The sequence below is a fragment of the Oncorhynchus clarkii genome, unplaced genomic scaffold, assembly GCF_045791955.1.
Source record: "Oncorhynchus clarkii lewisi isolate Uvic-CL-2024 unplaced genomic scaffold, UVic_Ocla_1.0 unplaced_contig_9634_pilon_pilon, whole genome shotgun sequence".
Classification (NCBI taxonomy): domain Eukaryota; kingdom Metazoa; phylum Chordata; class Actinopteri; order Salmoniformes; family Salmonidae; genus Oncorhynchus; species Oncorhynchus clarkii.
The window spans coordinates 1-20,000 of record NW_027258339.1 but is presented as its reverse complement, the minus strand read 5'-3'; the positions used below and the strand labels follow the sequence as shown (position 1 = coordinate 20,000).

Genomic DNA, 20,000 nt, shown 5'->3' with positions numbered 1-20,000 from the left:
CCACTCCACCCACACACACTGGCTGTCTGAAATGGAACGGTATTCTCAAAATAGTGCACTACTTTTAACCAGAGCCTGAACTATAGGGAATAGGGTGCCATTTGGGAAACAGCCACTGCACATCAACCCAGACCCATAGAGCACCAATAATAACTGAGTCACTCAATAAGTCACTCTCCTGGAGAGAGAAACAAGATGAGTGTGAGGGTGGCAGCAGCAACATGCTGAAGAGGTATGCTACTAATGCTAATGGTTTCACCTGTCATAATGGGGGGGAGGAGGTGGTCGATTCAATTTAAACTCCAGACTACAGAATAAGAGGCAGGTAGAGGTGGTCTTCAGAACAGTTTACACCCCCCCTCCCCCCCCTTTCAGTCTAACACACAAAGGGAGGGCATAAAAGAAGCCCCTCCCCACCCCCACCACTTTCCCAGAAAACAATCAACACAGCGTGGAGGCAACTGGGAAATCCCTAACAAGCCCAAAATGCAATGAGAGTCAACGTTTTCCCCCCTGACTTGTTAGGCCTGATTCCACGGCTCTAACAGGGGTAGTGTTTAAGTGGTTTCTCCATTGTCTCCCCGTTCAGACTGGCATTACCCCCACTGGGTTTGGGACTATTTAAGGATGGATATGAGGGGTTAACCCATCCAAGTGAATGCCAACGATCATAAGGCTGAGGGGCTGCCTGGGTGGCGCCATCAAAGGCTGAGGATGAAAAGGGCAAAGCTGCATATCGTGTCAATTCTGTCTCCTGTCAAATGATGATGCCAATATGCAGGTGACAGGTCAGTCTGATGGCGTACTGGTTGATTGTGTATTATGAGTCACCAATTCCCTGTTTGCAACAAAACTGCTTTATAACGTTTATAAAAAACGTTTATAACGCTTTATAAAATGGTAACTTTTTAATATAACTTATTGCCACAAGAGGTTACAAACTGAGAAAAATATCAGACAGACCTTTTTTTTCCCTGCTAGCAAAGTGTGCCCTCGTTTTCATCAAGATCCTCCAACAACAAGGAGACAACCACACACACCACACTTTCTTGATAACCTGCTAAAATGTACAGAAGGGCACAAATGGTGTTGTTTCCAAGTGATGTTCTCTTCGTTCTCTCTGTCTGTCACACGCTGTCTCTGTCTGCCTGTCTTTGTTCCGTGCTGCGCTGAGCTGCTCCTCGCCGAACGGCGGGGAGGTGGTGGATGGTGAATACCCGCGCGCTCTACTTTCACACGGCCTCACGTTGCAGCCGCTGTTTTCTTTAATTAACCCGGGGAGAAAACAGCTGACAGGGTCAACACGTCGGTCCCGTGTGGATACCAACCCCACATACGCTTCCATTAGTTAGTGTTTTAAAAGGTTCTCCTCGCTGCCTGAAGCTTTGGGGGAGGAAGTCAGAAAGAGGGAGAACGTGTGTGTGTCACGTTAATGACATTTGCCCTCTTTGTGTGAAAAGCCCGTGGTTTTAATCTAGATCAAACCAAGGGGATCGGAAGAGGAAATCACCCCCTCTCCACCTCGTCCCCCCCGTCCCTCCCCAGGAGTTTCTCAGACACCCTGTCCCCTCTATAACGGACACCTTCAGCCTCCTGCCCTCAAGTCCTAATTGATGCCAGGGGAAGAAGGAGAGAGAGAGACAGAGAGAGAAACAAAGACACGCACAGCGACTCAAACGCTAAGCAACGAAATTGATTCTCTTAAAAGCCGTGAAGCTTTTTCAAAGGTAAAGGTGTAATCCTCCACACAGTAGGTCAGGTGATGACATGTAACATAAAGAGTAAAGGTCATGGGAGTATTTGAGAGAGTTTCAGTTGGGTTCTGATGTGTTCCAGAGGGTTCAGAAGGGCTTAACTAAAGAAAGAGGAGTTACGTGCCTTTAAACACTCCCCAAGGCAAGTTCATATTAACTCCAGGCTAAAGGGAACGGATTGCGACATGGTTTGAGCTGATAAAATCCAGGATTTAAAAACAGTCTGTGCTGGCTTGGTTACACATTCCTAATAGTTCCTGGAATAATGTGAAAAGACAGAGCACGTCTCTGGTCGGCACCACTGTGTGGAAGTGTGTCACCTGCCACTCTATACCAGAACGTCGGTCTGCCGCTGGGTGGAAGTGTCACCTGCCACTCTATACCAGAACGTCGGTTTGCCGCTGGGTGGAAGTGTGTCACCTGCCACTCTACACCAGAACGTCGGTCTGCCGCTGGGTGGGAAGTGTCACCTGCCACTCCATACCAGAACGTCGGTCTGCCGCTGGGGGGAAGTGTGTCACCTGCCACTCTATACCAGAACGTCGGTCTGCCGCTGGGTGGAAGTGTGTCACCTGCCACTCTATACCAGAACGTTGGTCTGCCGCTGGGTGGAAGTGTCACCTGCCACTCTATACCAGAACGTCGGTTTGCCGCTGGGTGGAAGTGTGTCACCTGCCACTCTACACCAGAACGTCGGTCTGCCGCTGGGTGGGAAGTGTCACCTGCCACTCCATACCAGAACGTCGGTCTGCCGCTGGGGGGAAGTGTGTCACCTGCCACTCTATACCAGAACGTCGGTCTGCCGCTGGGTGGAAGTGTGTCACCTGCCACTCTATACCAGAACGTCGGTCTGCCTCAGGGTAGAAGTGTGTCACCTGCCACTCTATACCAGAACGTCGGTCTGAGGCTGGGTGGAGGTGTCACCTGCCACTCTATACCAGAACGTCAGTCTGCCTCTGGGTGGAAGTGTGTCACCTGCCACTCTATACCAGAACGTCGGTCTGCCTCAGGGTAGAAGTGTGTCACCTGCCACTCTATACCAGAACGTCGGTCTGAGGCTGGGTGGAGGTGTCACCTGCCACTCTATACCAGAACGTCAGTCTGCCTCTGGGTGGAAGTGTGTCACCTGCCACTCTATACCAGAACGTCGGTCTGCCTCAGGGTAGAAGTGTGTCACCTGCCACTCTATACCAGAACGTCGGTCTGAGGCTGGGTGGAGGTGTCACCTGCCACTCTATACCAGAACGTCAGTCTGCCTCTGGGTGAAAGTGTGTCACCTGCCACTCTATACCAGAACGTCGGTCTGCCGCTGGGTGGAAGTGTCACCTGCCACTCTATACCAGAACGTCGGTCTGCCACTGGGTGGAAGTGTCACCTGCCACTCTACACCAGAACGTCGGTCTGCCACTGGGTGGAAGTGTGTCACCTGCCACTCTATACCAGAACGTCGGTCTGCCGCTGGGGGGAAGTGTGTCACCTGCCACTCTACACCAGAACGTCGGTCTGCCGCTGGGGGGAAGTGTGTCACCTGCCACTCTATACCAGAACGTCGGTCTGCCTCTGGGTGGAAGTGTGTCACCTGCCACTCTATACCAGAACGTCGGTCTGCCGCTGGGTGGAAGTGTGTCACCTGCCACTCTAAACCAGAACGTCGGTCTGCCGCTGGGTGGAAGTGTCACCTGCCACTCTATACCAGAACGTCAGTCTGCCGCTGGGGAGAAGTGTGTCACCTGCCACTCTACACCAGAACGTCGGTCTGCCGCTGGGTGGAAGTGTCACCTGCCACTCTATACCAGAACGTCGATCTGCCACTGGGTGGAAGTGTCACCTGCCACTCTACACCAGAACGTCGGTCTGCCGCTGGGTGGAAGTGTCACCTGCCACTCTATACCAGAACGTCGGTCTGCCTCTGGGTGGAAGTGTGTCACCTGCCACTCTATACCAGAACGTCGGTCTGAGGCTGTGTGGAAGTGTCACCTGCCACTCTATACCAGAACATCGTCTGAGGCTGGGTGGAGGTGTCACCTGCCACTCTATACCAGAACGTCGGTCTGCCGCTGGGGGGGAAGTGTGTCACCTGCCACTCTATACCAGAACGTCGGTCTGCCGCTGGGTGGAGGTGTCACCTGCCACTCTATACCAGAACGTCGGTCTGCCTCTGGGTAGAAGTGTGTCACCTGCCACTCTATACCAGAACGTCGGTCTGCCTCTGGGTAGAAGTGTGTCACCTGCCACTCTATACCAGAACGTCGGTCTGCCCCTGGGTAGAAGTGTGTCACCTGCCACTTTATACCAGAACGTCAGTCTGCCTCTGGGTAGAAGTGTGTCACCTGCCACTCTACACCAGAACGTCGGTCTGCCTCTGGGTGGAAGTGTGTCACCTGCCACTCTATACCAGAACGTCGGTCTGCGGCTGGGTGGAAGTGTCACCTGCCACTCTATACAAGAACGTCGGTCTGCCGCTGGGGGGAAGTGTGTCACCTGCCACTCTATACCAGAACGTCGGTCTGCCTCTGGGTGGAAGTGTGTCACCTGCCACTCTATACCAGAACGTCGGTCTGAGGCTGTGTGGAAGTGTCACCTGCCACTCTATACCAGAACGTCGGTCTGAGGCTGGGTGGAGGTGTCACCTGCCACTCTATACCAGAACGTCAGTCTGCCTCTGGGTAGAGGTGTGTCACCTGCCACTCTACACCAGAACGTCGGTCTGACTCTGGGGGGAAGTGTGTCACCTGCCACTCTATACCAGAACGTCGGTCTGCCGCTGGGGGGAAGTGTGTCACCTGCCACTCTATACCAGAACGTCGGTCTGCGGCTGGGTGGAGGTGTCACCTGCCACTCTATACCAGAACGTCGGTCTGCCTCTGGGTGGAAGTGGTACCATAGAAATAGAATTCTAGTATAGTAGAATATTGAATTCTACTTCTAGTAGGGTACTCACAGGCCCTGTGCGTCCTCCACCTCTCGGAGCTGGTCTTTGACCGTCCGGTAGTTGGTCTGGACGAGACGCAGGCGCTCATGGCGTTTCTCATGGGCCCTCCGCAGCTCCTCGTTCTCGTCCGTCTGCCGGCCAGAGACATACAGGAGGTTACGTTACACAATGTGGCCACTTCACACATGTACTGCACAGGGAAATCAGGGGTTGGGAGTGATGACAAATCTATCTGAAATGATAGAATGACTTAAATCTTACATTGAGAGCAGTGTATTTCCAAAAGATAGAAAATGGACCTAGAAACAGTGTAAATAATTTCATTACTGACAGTGTCAGTCTAGTACGGAACTGTACACCAGTGGAGGCTGGCGGGAGGAGCTATAGGAGGATGGGATCATTGTAATGGCTGGTATGGAATAAATGGAACGATATCAAACACAAGGAAACATCTTTTGACACTGGCCCCTTCATTCCTTTCCAGCCATTACAGTCCTCATATAGCTCGTCCCACCAGCCTCCACTGCTGTACACCCCTCAGGTCAGATATAACTCTTGTTACTGTAACATGTAGCTATAACAAATATGTGCTCCATTACTGAGGAAGCATCACCTCTCTCTGACATTGCAGTTCCTCTCCTTCTCTCTGACAAGTGTTCCTCCAGCATCCGAGGTTCGTTACAGGTACAGCATTAATATGGTCAAGTCAACCGGGAGAGAGAGCACTTTGAACCTTCTTCACACTACCCTCCCCCCTCCTCCACCCCCTCTCCCCTCAGCGGGGTACTGGTCATTGACTGGGGTCACCACCCAATTGGGGCGGCAATGACTGACAATTTAAAAAAAGAAAAGATTACAACGTGGGACTTTCAGCGGAGAGAAGGAGGAGAACATCTAGATGTTCCTGACAGGAACGCCTCTGCTACTCTGACCTTAACAGAGTGGAAGAAGAAAACACTTTAAAACAGGCAGGCTCGGGCTCGGGAGGGAGAAGAGGAGAGAGACAGAAAGAGAGAAAGAATAAGAGAGAGAGAGAAAGAGAAAGGGAGCAGAGCAGGTTTCTGCTTGAGTGGCCAGGCAGGGCTGGGGAGACTTCTCGTCGAGCGCCTTTTGAAGGGAAGAGCTTGTTTACTGCTGATATGACACGGCTGCCCTGCAGAGAGGGAAATGTGAGCTCTGAACCCTGTTATTATTAACAAGGACAAAGAGAACAGAGAGGAGCGGGAGCGGCAGCACACACATGGACGCACACACACACACAAACACTCAGAGACAGACACACACACACTTTCTCTCACACTCCACCGATGTGACAAGTATGTATTTTTGTGTACTGGTGAGAGATATTCACAGAGGACTTCCGTTACACGGGCTGCTTTTACAACACAAAGCCCCCAAACAAACGCAGCCTGGGTTTCTGCCTCTAATGAAAGGAGAGAGAGAACCAGACACACACACAGAGAGAGAGTCCTGACTGATTGATTGCAGAGGGGCTCTGGTCGGAGTGGCAGGGCATTAGCCACATCATTGCTTCCCAGGCCCCTTAGAGCTCCCACTGGGCCCCGGCCCCAACCCTGGTCATCGCAGATCACACTTCAACCCCACCACCAGCAATCAATACTCCATAACACAACACACAGCCTGCTCTGGGTACACTGGTCCCAGACCCTAATCATCCAGCATGTATGTTCTCAAGCTGAAAAATAATTTGGTGTCTCTCAGACCTCAGAGAGAGACCGTGCTGTTGTTTACTTGTCTTGGAAGTGGCACGTTCGTACAAAAAAAAAGAAATAAATAAAAACGGTTTGTTAGGATCCCCTACTGTTCAGTCCAATTCAGCATTTAACTGATAAAATCACACTGGGGACACAGTATAAATTGTGTTCCCAATATAATGGGGTCAGTGACATCCACTGGGCGCACGTTTGTTTTACTATCTTTGTGGGGACCAAACAATTCATTCCCATTCAAAATCCTATTTCCCCTAACCCTAAACCCTAACCCTAAACCTAACTCCTAACCCTAACCCTAAACCCAAACCCCTATTCCTAAACCTAACTCCTATTCCTAAACCTAAACCCAAACCCCTATTCCTAAACCTAACTCCTATTCCTAAACCTAAACCCAAACCCCTATTCCTAAACCTAACTCCTATTCCTAAACCTAACTCCTAACCCTAACCCTAAACCTAACCCCTATTCCTAAACCTAACTCCTATTCCTAAACCTAAACCCAAACCCCTATTCCTAAACCTAACTCCTATTCCTAAACCTAACTCCTAACCCTAACCCTAAACCTAACCCCTATTCCTAAACCTAACTCCTAACCCTAAACCCAAACCCCTATTCCTAAACCTAACTCCTATTCCTAAACCTAACTCCTAACCCTAACCCTAAACCCTATTCCTAAACCTAACTCCTAACCCTAACCCTAAACCCTATTCCTAAACCTAACTCCTATTCCTAAACCTAACTCCTAACCCTAACCCTAAACCTAAACCTAACTCCTATTCCTAAACCTAACTCCTAACCCTAACCCTACACCTAACCCCTATTCCTAAACCTAACTCCTAACCCTAAACCCTAACCCCTATTCCTAAACCTAACTCCTATTCCTAAACCTAACTCCTAACCCTAACCCTAAACCTAACCCCTATTCCTAAACCTAACTCCTAACCCTAACCCTAAACCTAACCCCTATTCGTAAACCTAACCCCTATTCCTAAACCTAACTCCTAACCCTAACTGTAACCCTAAACCTAACCCCTATTCCTAAACCTAACTCCTAACCCTAACTGTAACCCTAAACCTAACCCCCTATTCCTAAACCTAACTCCTAACCCTAACTGTAACCCTAAACCTAACCCCCTATTCCTAAACCTAACTCCTAACCCTAACTGTAACCCTAAACCTAACCCCCTATTCCTAAACCTAACTCCTAACCCTAACTGTAACCCTAAACCTAACCCCTATTCCTAAACCTAACTCTTAACCCTAAACCTAACCCCCTATTCCTAAACCTAACTCCTAACCCTAACTGTAACCCTAAACCTAACCCCCTATTCCTAAACCTAACTCCTAACCCTAACTGTAACCCTAAACCTAACCCCCTATTCCTAAACCTAACTCCTAACTCCTAACCCTAACTGTAACCCTAAACCTAACTCCTAACCCTAACTGTAACCCTAAACCTAACCCCCTATTCCTAAACCTAACTCCTAACTCCTAACCCTAACTGTAACCCTAAACCTAACTCCTAACCCTAACTGTAACCCTAAACCTAACCCCCTATTCCTAAACCTAACTCCTAACCCTAACCCTAAACCTAACCCCTATTCCTAAACCTAACTCCTAACCCTAACCCTAAACCTAACCCCTATTCCTAAACCTAACTCCTAATCCTAACTGTAACCCTAAACCTAACCCCTATTCCTAAACCTAACTCTTAACCCTAACTGTAACCCTAAACCTAACTCCTAACCCTAACTGTAACCCTAAACCTAACCCCTATTCCTAAACCTAACCCCTATTCCTAAACCTAACCCCTATTCCTAAACCTAACCCCTATTCCTAAACCTAACTCCTAACCCTAACTGTAACCCTAAACCTAACCTCTATTCCTAAACCTAACTCCTAACCCTAACCCCTATTCCTAAACCTAACTCCTAACCCTAACTGTAACCCTAAACCTAACCCCTAAGACTAAACCAGCCTTTTTCCTTGTGGGGACTGGCGAAATGGCCCTACTTGTGCAAGTTTTCTTTGTTTTACTATCCTTGTGAGGACTTCTGGTCCCCACAGGGACAGTAAAACCAAAAACACACACACACAACTCTGTTAAACGCCCCTCAGTCCGCACTACAGACATGTAAATGGTACCATTAAATAACACAGCCATGCGTATCATGAGCCATTAGCATCAGGCTGAGTGTCTGTCTAGTATGTGATGTAATAGGGACACTTTAGACCTGACACCAAAATAACTGCTAATATCCCTGGCTGAGTAAAGAGACATGACCTCCATATATCTCTAGTGGACGGGGGGGAAGAGAGAGAGAGAGAGAGAGAGAGAGAGAGAGAGACAGAGAGAGACAGAGAAAGAGACAGAGAGAAAGAGAGAGAGACAGAGAAAGACAGAGAGAGCGAGAGAGACAGAGACAGACCGAGAGAGACAGAGACAGACCGAGAGAGACAGAGACAGACAGAGAGAGAGACAGAGAGAGAAAGAGGATTTTCCAGAGAAGATCCAGATCTCAGGGAATTAGACCAAAGTTCTCAATAAGTACAAAATATATAGAGTACTGCACACACTACAATTTCTTATTAAAAATAAGCTCAACTGGACACCTTAATGAGGCGGTGAATGAACTGAGAGAGAAAGCACGTAGGGCCTTCTACACCATTAAAAAACTAATTCAAATTGAAATACCTATTCAAATTTGGCTAAAACTAATTGAATGTATCAATGAACCAATTGCACTTCATGCCAAAACAAGATTTCACCAAATGGGACAAACACCCCATTGAAACCCTGCATGCAGAGTTCTGTAAGATTCTCATACATGTCCAGAGGAAAACTACAAACAATGCATGCAGGGCAGAATTAGGCCAATATCAACTAATAATAACAAATCAAAAGCTGAGCAAAGATAAAAGTCCCCTCCTCCAGCTGGTCCTGGGGCTGAGTTCACTAACCTGTTCTACTAACACACTGAAGCCTCAGTCCCCTCATCCAGCTGGTCCTGGGGCTGAGTTCACTAACCTGTTCTACTAACACACTGAAGCCTCAGTCCCCTCCTCCAGCTGGTCCTGGGGCTGAGTTCACTAACCTGTTCTACTAACACACTGAAGCCTCAGTCCCCTCCTCCAGCTGGTCCTGCGGCTGAGTTCACTAACCTGTTCTACTAACACACTGAAGCCTCAGTCCCCTCCTCCAGCTGGTCCTGGGTCTGAGTTCACTAACCTGTTCTACTAACACACTGAAGCCTCAGTCCCCTCATCCAGCTGGTCCTGGGGCTGAGTTCACAAACCTGTTCTACTAACACACTGAAGCCTCAGTCCCCTCATCCAGCTGGTCCTGGGGCTGAGTTCACAAACCTGTTCTACTAACACACTGAAGCCTCAGTCCCCTCCTCCAGCTGGTCCTGGGTCTGAGTTCACTAACCATTTCTACTAACACACTGAAGCCTCAGTCCCCTCATCCAGCTGGTCCTGGGGCTGAGTTCACTAACCTGTTCTACTAACACACTGAAGCCTCAGTCCCCTCATCCAGCTGGCCCTGGGGCTGAGTTCACAAACCTGTTCTACTAACACACTGAAGCCTCAGTTCCCTCATCCAGCTGGTCCTGGGGCTGAGTTCACTAACCTGTTCTACTAACACACTGAAGCCTCAGTCCCCTCATCCAGCTGGTCCTGGGGCTGAGTTCACTAACCTGTTCTACTAACACACTGAAGCCTCAGTCCCCTCCTCCAGCTGGTCCTGGGGCTGAGTTCACTAACCTGTTCTACTAACACACTGAAGCCTCAGTCCCCTCCTCCAGCTGGTCCTGCGGCTGAGTTCACTAACCTGTTCTACTAACACACTGAAGCCTCAGTCCCCTCCTCCAGCTGGTCCTGGGTCTGAGTTCACTAACCTGTTCTACTAACACACTGAAGCCTCAGTCCCCTCATCCAGCTGGTCCTGGGGCTGAGTTCACAAACCTGTTCTACTAACACACTGAAGCCTCAGTCCCCTCATCCAGCTGGTCCTGGGGCTGAGTTCACAAACCTGTTCTACTAACACACTGAAGCCTCAGTCCCCTCCTCCAGCTGGTCCTGGGTCTGAGTTCACTAACCATTTCTACTAACACACTGAAGCCTCAGTCCCCTCATCCAGCTGGTCCTGGGGCTGAGTTCACTAACCTGTTCTACTAACACACTGAAGCCTCAGTCCCCTCATCCAGCTGGCCCTGGGGCTGAGTTCACAAACCTGTTCTACTAACACACTGAAGCCTCAGTCCCCTCATCCAGCTGGTCCTGGGGCTGAGTTCACTAACCTGTTCTACTAACACACTGAAGCCTCAGTCCCCTCATCCAGCTGGCCCTGGGGCTGAGTTCAAAAACCTGTTCTACTAACACACTGAAGCCTCAGTCCCCTCATCCAGCTGGCCCTAGGGCTGAGTTCACTAACCTGTTCTACTAGCACACTGAAGCCTCAGTCCCCTCATCCAGCTGGCCCTGGGGCTGAGTTCAAAAACCTGTTCTACTAACACACTGAAGCCTCAGTCCCCTCATCCAGCTGGCCCTGGGGCTGAGTTCAAAAACCTGTTCTACTAACACACTGAAGCCTCAGGACCAGAAGATCCAATCAATCAGAATAAAACAAATTACAACACAGTCAAAACAAAACTACATTTCTTATTGGGAAACACAAGCACAAAGCAAAATTCAGTGCTATCTGTCTCCCTGTAGAGGAAAGGCTGTGCAACCACTGCCCCACAGCAGAACCTGAGACAGAGCTGCATTTCCTGACAAAATGTAAAAAATATAAAACAATTAGAGTGTTATTTCCCCAAATTTGAAAACCGTATTCAAGGTTTCAAAGACCTCTCTGATGAGAGTAGGCTACCTGTCCTGTTGGAGGAGGAAGCAGAGAGCTGTGGGTTGGCAGCGCACTACATTGCTGCCTGCCATAAGATGAGGGACAGTGTCTGACAGACCAACCAACCTGCACATGTCCTCTATGCTTATGGTTATTGTTCAATGTATGGTTATTTTGACCCTTGGTTATTGTTGTTACTGTTGTCAAGTTGATAATTTTGATTCTTATTATGTTAATATTGTAAATCTCCAAAGTAAGCTTTTTCAATATGTACACTGTTACGTCATGCCAATAAAGCAAATTGAATTGAAATGGAAAAGTTGAGAGCGAGAGGAAAGAAAAGAGAGACAAGGAAGAAGAGAAAGAGGCAAAAACAGAGACGAAGAGAGAAATAAGAGGGGAAAAATAATAATAGCACAAGAGAGAAATAAAAAGGAGAGAGAGAGAGAGAGACCGCAGAACAGAGGAGAGTGTGAAGGTTAAAAGAGCGATGGAGCTGATTGGTTTATGGGGAGAGTCCAAGTCCTGCCGCATCCTCTCCTCTCCTGCTGCTTCATTGCCCACACAGACGCTCAGCGGTCGTGTGTATCAGTGTGTGTGTGTGTGTGTCAGTGTGTGTATGTATCAGTGTATGTGTGTGAGTGTGTGGCACACCGTTAGGAAAGGTCAGAGAGGAAGCAGTCGGTAACAGCGGTGCAATTGAGCCCCTTAGAGACCATCAGCCTTCCCCGACGCTGGACCACAGGGAGAGACAGAGAGAGAGAGTCTGCTATCCCCTCCACTCACCTCTTATCAGGAGCAATTCACCCTGCTGGCCTCTCCAACACACAGCAATCATATTGCAGAGATACTGTACCCACCGGCTGGTCTTGAAATACTATAAAGCCATACTCTGTTGTTACAAAACCAAAGACCGTCATCGTTTTTAAGAGTCGAGACTGAGAATGTCACAGGTTGAGACAAGTCTGACACACAATACCCAGACACTGACGTGTGGTTGAAAGCTGGAGGCAGTCAGTCAGAACATACATGTGGGAGTCAGTCACTCTGCTGCAGCCAGCCAGCCAGCCAGTGACATCTTCATTTCCTTTTCAGAGGCATTACTACCTCTCTGAGTGGTGATTACAGACGGTCATAATTGAGCCATCAGGAGAAGGCACTGATGAGAGGGGGGAACCAGGGGGCTGGCTGGGCCTCTGAGGGGAGATGGGAGATGGGAGGCAAGGGACCCGCGCAGGCAGATGCGTGACAGCGCTCCCTCGTCCTATCGGTGCGTTAGCTCTCAGTAGTAGCGTGTCGTGGCTGGCGGCAGAGCAGTGACATTCACACATGACGGCCTGTCTGTCTCTGAATGGGGCTGATGATGACAATGAGGTCATATCAATACACACAGGAAACAGAACACAGGTACCTCTCACCTGGACCCACACTACTCAATGTGCTGGAAAGCATTAGGAGGAGGGAGAGAGAGGAGAGACAAGGGAGTAGAGAGAGAGGAAATGGGGAGAGAACAGGGGGAAAAATAGAGAATAGAAAACAGAATTAAGACTAAAGAGACGGGAAGAAGGGAATTCAAAAGAGAGAGAAAATGACACAGAAAGAGAAACAGACAGAGACAGACAGACAGAGAGACAGAGAGAGACAGACACAGAGACAGAAAGACAGAGAGACTAACAGAGAGACAGGCAGACAAACAGAGAGAGAGGCAAACAGAGAGAGCAAGACAGCGAGAAAGACAGACAGAGAGAGAAAGAGAGAGAGAGAGACAGCGAGAGAAACAGACAGAGAGAGAGAGAGAGAGAGAGAGAGCAAGAGAGAGAGAGAGCAAGAGAAAGAGAGAGAGAGACCGAGAGAGAGACAGAGAGAGACAGAGAGAGAGAGCTGCATTTCCTATTACACTGTGAGAAATTCTCAGACCTAAGAGAATATTCCTTTCCCAAAATTATAATTCAAAACAAAAAGATTTAAGCTATAAAATATGAAGAAAAAAATCAAATATTTATTGGGTGAAAAGCCTAAATGTGCAGTTTTGGCAGCCAAATATGTGTCCTCCTGCCACAACCTGATGGACAGCCAGTGAAAAATGCAATGTAATGTTGATAATATTTCCCATCTTGTTTTGTTTTGTCTTTCTTTCATACCATGTCATGTGTCTACTCAGTCATGTTGACACTGTTGTTGTTGTAGTTGATGTTAATCCCATTTCCACTACTACTATCATTATTGCTGTTGGTCCCACCATTTATTTATATATAAATATATTTATACACTTCTCAAAAAAAATAATGGGAACACTTAAACAACACAATGTAACTCCAAGTCAATCACACTTCTGTGAAATCAAACTCTACACTTAGGAAGCAACACTGATTGACAATACATTTCACATGCTGTTGTGCAAATGGAATAGACAACAGGTGGAAATTATAGGCAATTAGCAAGACACCCCCAATAAAGGAGTGGTTCTGCATGTGGTGACCACAGACCACTTCTCAGTTCCTATGCTTCCTGGCTGATGTTTTGGTCACTTTTGAATGCTGGCGGTGCTTTCACTCTAGTGGTAGCATGAGACGGAGTCTACAACCCACACAAGTGGCTCAGGTAGTGCAGCTCATCCAGGATGGCACATCAACGCGAGCTGTGGCAAGAAGGTTTGCTGTGTCTGTCAGCGTAGTGTTCAGAGCATGGAGGCGCTACCAGGAGACAGGCCAGTACATCAGGAGACGTGGAGGAGGCCGTATGAGGGCAACAACCCAGCAGCAGGACAGCTACCTCCACCATTGTGCAAGGAGGAGCAGGAGGAGCACTGCCAGAGCCCTGCAAAATGACCTCCAGCAGGCCACAAATGTGCATGTGTCTGCTCAAACAGTCAGAAACAGACTCCATGAGGGTGGGGGTTGTGCTTACAGCCCAACAACGTGCAGGACGTTTGGCATTTGCCAGAGAACACCAAGATTGGCAAATTCGCCACTGGCGCCCTGTGCTCTTCACAGATGAAAGCAGGTTCACACTGAGCACATGTGACAGACGTGACAGAGTCTGGAGACGCCGTGGAGAACATTCTGCTGCCTGCAACATCCTCCAGCATGACCGGTTTGGCGGTGGGTCAGTCATGGTGTGGGGTGGCATTTCTTTGGGGGGCCGCACAGCCCTCCATGTGCTCGCCAGAGGTAGCCTGACTGGCATTAGGTACCGAGATGAGATCCTCAGACCCCTTGTGAGACCATATGCTGGTGCGGTTGGCCCTGGGTTCCTCCTAATGCAAGACCATGCTAGACCTCATGTGGCTGGAGTGTGTCAGCAGTTCCTGCAAGAGGAAGGCATTGATGCTATGAACTGGCCCGCCCGTTCCCCAGACCTGAATCCAATTGAGCACATCTGGGACATCATGTCTCGCTCCATCCACCAACGCCACGTTGCACCACAGACTGTCCAGGAGTTGGCGGATGCTTTAGTCCAGGTCTGGGAGGAGATCCCTCAGGAGACCATCCGCCACCTCATCAGGAGCATGCCCAGGCGATGTAGGGAGGTCATACAGGCACGTGGAGGCCACACACACTACTGAGCCTCATTTTGACTTGTTTTAAGGACATTACATCAAAGTTGGAGACAGAGAGAGACAAAGAGAGACAAAGAGAGAGTGTGTAGTGTAGAGGTCAGTGAGGTTTGTACCTTCAGTCTGAGCAGCTCCTCCAGGTCATGAATCCTCTTCTCCACTCCTCTTCCTGACTCCACACTGCTCGCCGGGGACAACGACCTGGACAGCTGCACCGGTGCACTCTGGGGGATGTAGTCATTAAATCAGAGAGAGAGAGAGGCAGGGGGTTCGGCTACGCGCTTCAGCAGGCTTTAGCATCACATTACAGAGACAACTAGTGCTCAATTAACAGCTGCACAACGGCTGTGTGAATACCAATAACACATTATATATGTTCATTTCACGTTTCCCTTACGTGAAGACATACAGATACACACACACACAAGCAAGTAAGAACACACCCGCCGAACACACACACACACACACACACACACACACACACACACACACACACACACACACACACACACACACACACACACACCATCTCTCCCCTCACACACACATACCATCTCTCCCCTCACACACACATACCATCTCTCCCCTCACACACACATACCAAGACAATAAAAAGACAAAAAACCAATCAGGGTACCAGAGGAATAAGGAAGCATCCCTCCACACACTGCACCACACGGAGCTCCAAAGGTTTCTCTCGCCACTGGCTAATGAGTATGTTCATTTACATGTACACTGTTTCTTTGACTGTAATGACGTCCCATTAGGGGACACTAAAGGGCTATAGATTCCAGGCTGCACCGGGCTTCATTACCAAAAGGTGGGCAGTGGGGCCCCTTTAATTGCTCTATGAGGACCCCGAGGTTACACTTGATAGGACAACTGGCTGGTAGAAACTGCTGGGGGGAGAAAAAAGAAAGCTGCTCTCTTGCTCCTCCTTGAGAACAAGAAGCACTCTCCGGTCCTGCTGTGTGTGTGTGTGTGTGTGTGTGTGTGTGTGTGTGTGTGTGTGTGTGTGTGTGTGTGTGTGTGTGTGTGTGTGTGTGTGTGTGTGTGTGTGTGTGTGTGTGTGTGTGTGTGTCTTTTTTCTTTAAAAATAAATAAAGAAGCTATGGGAACAATATGCTGTTGGAATATGGAAACAGGAAGATGAGGATAGGAGCCCCTGTGGTGGGAGTGTTGAGCGGAACAGATGGCGGCTAAAATATGCAATGTGACTAAATGCGCCGATGCTTATTTAGCCTGGAGATTCGGCGGTAGTAAGAGTTTATAGGGAGGACGGAGGGATGGCATGTCGGCTGACCCAAAAAGGACAAAGTGACATTGAAGGGCAACCAGAGGCCTTGTGCAAACTAGATCTATTAAAGCTTTACAACGGTTCTCATTTGAACCTCACTGAGTTTACCAAACATTAGAAACACCTTCCTAATAGTGAGTTGCACCCCCTTTGCCCTCAGAACAGACTCAATTCGTCAGGGCATGTATTCTACAAGGTGTCCAAAGCTGTTACACAGGGATGCTGGCCCATGTTGACTCTAATGCTTCCCAAAGTTGTGTCACGTTGGCTGGATGTCCTTTGTGTGGTGGACCATTCTGGATATACAAGGGAAACTGTTGAACGTGAAAAACTCAGCAGCGTTGCAATTCTTGAAACAAACTGGTGTGCCTGGCACCTACTATCATACCCCGTTCAAAGGTGCTTAAATATTTTTGTCTTGCCCATTCACTCACTGAATACACAATCCATGTCTCAATTTGTCTCAAGGCTTAAAACTCCTTCTTTAACCGGTCTCCTACCCTTCATCTACACTGATTGAAGTGGATTTAACAAGTGACATCAATAAGAGATCATAGCTTTCACCTGGATTCACCTGGTCCGTCTATGTCATGGAAAGAGCAGGTGTTCTTAATGTTTTGTACACTCAGTGTGTACTGCTGTGACAAATACTTTCCTCCTGGGTGTCAACGATCTTCAATTCAATTTTTTTTTTTTATGTACACTCCAAAAACAAACGTACACTAACAACAACTTACAGACACCTACAAACAATGACTACATCTCATCTGGCCAGACCCGCATGCTCACACCCCCATCCTTAGATGATTGCAATACAGTCTGCTTTCTCCATGATTTGCTTGACCTTCACTTCACTGCATCCAGCAAATGAGTAGATAAAGCATGTCTGGTTGGAGGGTGTATGCTGGGTTAAGAACATTCAGAAATCTCTTCCAATACACATTGCCTGTGAGCATCAGAGGTGAAGCAGTTGCATACACAGCTTGAGTAAGACATTCATCAGCATTTCTCTGACTACGTTCCTCCATTGAGTCAAAAACACTTCTAATTCCTTGAGGACCATGAGCTGTTGCTATCAGTAAGGTGTCTGATTCATCATTTTCCCCTCAAATAGAAGTAGAGGGACTTTTGTCAGAGGTTGCTTGTTGTGAGCACTGAGGGAACTTTATGCACTTGGCCAGATGATTATGCATCTTTGTTGCTTTATTCACATATGATTTGTCACATTATTTGCAAATGTACACAGCTTTTACTTCTACATTAGCTGCAGTGAAATATCTCCACACATAAGATAGTCCCCGTGGCATTTTCCTGTAAAGATTCGAAAAAAATGAGTACAAACAAAAATAGTTAAGCAGTTACATTAAACAACTCCTTTGTAAGATAAATGTTTTAAAATGAAACATGTATGGGAACAGGTGAATTAACACTCCTCAGTTAGCAGGCTCAAGCAAGCTAAAACCCACATGGTAGCAAAAACTAACCAGCATAAATTGTTAACAAGTTAGAACTGATTTAAACAAACTTTGCTGTAAACAACTATTTACTCATTTACAAAAAAGTAATGTATGTCATATAAATATATTCACCCCACCCAGTATTGTAATCAAAACTCACCAGAAAGCAGAAATGCATCTCATTAGTGTGCAAGATCTTGAGAATCAGCTGCACATGTGATGGAAGAATGCACTGTGCATGCAGAGGGTTGCAACTCCATTGAATTGGGGGTAGTTTAACCAAAATATGCCACAAGACCTAGAATTGACTTGGGTATCCCACAAAAAAAAGTTCACTGTTATAAGCTAACTTTTTTGATGAATTTATGCAAAATTCCCAGACTTAACTTCCCATGGAAAATTTCCCGGAAAGCTTCCAACCCTCGTGCTCACACACACCCCCATCTCTAGAGCCAGCGTGCTCACACACACCCCCATCCCTAGAGCCAGCGTGCTCACACCCCCATCCCTAAAGCCAGCGTGCTCACACCCCCATCCCTAGAGCCAGCGTGCTCACACCCCCAACCCTAGAGCCAGCATGCTCACACCCCCATCCCTAGAGCCACCGTGCTCACACCCCCAACCCTAGAGCCAGCGTGCTCACACCCCCATCCCTAGAGCCAGCGTGCTCACACCCCCAAACCTAGAGCCAGCGTGCTCACACCCCCAACCCTAGAGCCAGCGTGCTCACACCCCCAACCCTAGAGCCAGCGTGCTCACACCCCCATCCCTAGAGCCAGCGTGCTCACACCCCCAACCCTAGAGCCAGCGTGCTCACACCCCTAACCCTAGAGCCAGCGTGCTCACACCCCAACCCTAGAGCCAGCGTGCTCACATCCCCAACCCTAGAGCCTGTGTTTAGACGCTGTGTTTAGACTCTGTGTTTAGACTCTGTGTTTAGACTCTGTGTTTAGACTCTGTGTTTAGACTCTGTGTTTAGACTCTGTGTTTAGACGCTGTGTTTAGACGCTGTGTTTAGACGCTGTGTTTAGACGCTGTGTTTAGACGCTGTGTTTAGACTCTGTGTTTAGACTGTGCCGCAGGCTACTGTTGACCGGAGTGACCCTGGTGCCACAGTGCTCTCCACCAGCAGTCCTGACTGTGGACACACAAGGCAGGTGTCAGCCCTTCTGCCATCTCTGTTCCAGCTCTGTCTTAATTACCTCTATGGTTAGTCATTAGTAGATGGATCTGCATATTACTGACGTTTTGGCTTGGCTGGCATCGCTCTGTGTGTGTGTGTGTGTGTGTGTGGGAGGGGGGGGGGGGTATAGAGTGTGTGTGTGTGTAGGGAGGTATAGAGTGTGTGTGTGTGTGTGTGTGTGTGTGTGTGTGTGTGTGTCTGTGTGTGTGTGTGTAGGGGGGTATAATGTGTGTGTAGGGGGGTATAGAGTGTGTGTGTGAGTTTAGGGGGGTATAGAGTGTGTGTAGGGGGGTATAGTGTGTGTGTAGGGGGGTATAGTGTGTGTATAGGGGGGTATAGTGTGTGTGTAGGGGGTATAGTGTGTGTGGTAGGGAGGAATAGATTGTGTATAGGGGGATATAGAGTGTTTGTAGGGGGATATAGTGTGTGAGTAGGGGGGTATAGAGTGTGTGTAGGGGAGTATAGAGTGTGTATAGGGGGGTATAGAGTGTGTATAGGGGGTATAGTGTGTGTGGTAGGGAGGATTAGAGTGTGTGTATGGGGGTATAGAGTGTGTGTAGGGGCGTATAGTGTGTGTCTACCACACACACTATACGCCCCTACACACACTCTATACCCCCCTACACACACACTATACCCCCCTACACACACACTATACCCCCCTATACACACTCTATACCCCCATAAACACACTCTATACCCCCCTACACACACTCTATACCCCCCTATACACACTCTATACTCCCCTACACACACTCTATACCCCCCTACACACACACACTATACCCCCCTACCACACACACTATACCCCCCTACACACACACTATACCCCCCTACATACACTCTATACCCCCCTACACACACTCTATTCCTCCCTACCACACACACTATACCCCCCTATACACACTCTATACCCCCCTACACACACTCTAATCCTCCCTACCACACACACTATACCCCCTATACACACTCTATACCCCCCTATACACACTCTATACTCCCCTACACACACTCTATACCCCCCTACACACACACTATACCCCCCTACAAACACTCTATACCCCCCTATACACAATATATTCCTCCCTACAACACACACTATACCCTCTACACACACACTATACCCCCCTATACACACTCTGTACCCCCCTACACACACACTATACCCCCCTACACACACACACCATACCCCCCTACCACACACACTATACCCCCCTACACACACACTATACCCCCCTACAC

General features: G+C 48.5%; 1 protein-coding gene across 1 annotated transcript in view; it reads right to left on the bottom strand.

The window, feature by feature from the left end:
• LOC139396704 (centlein-like) overlaps nucleotides 1-15,045 on the bottom strand; it is a gene marked incomplete at both ends in the record, with an annotated part of 74,067 nt that extends 59,022 nt beyond the window's left edge. Inside the window, 2 exons of the mRNA XM_071143657.1 lie at nucleotides 4,696-4,817; nucleotides 14,938-15,045. Coding sequence (XP_070999758.1) covers nucleotides 4,696-4,817; nucleotides 14,938-15,045 — 230 coding nt within the window. The remainder of the gene's footprint in view (nucleotides 1-4,695; nucleotides 4,818-14,937) is intronic.
• Nucleotides 15,046-20,000: the final 4,955 nt, after the last annotated feature.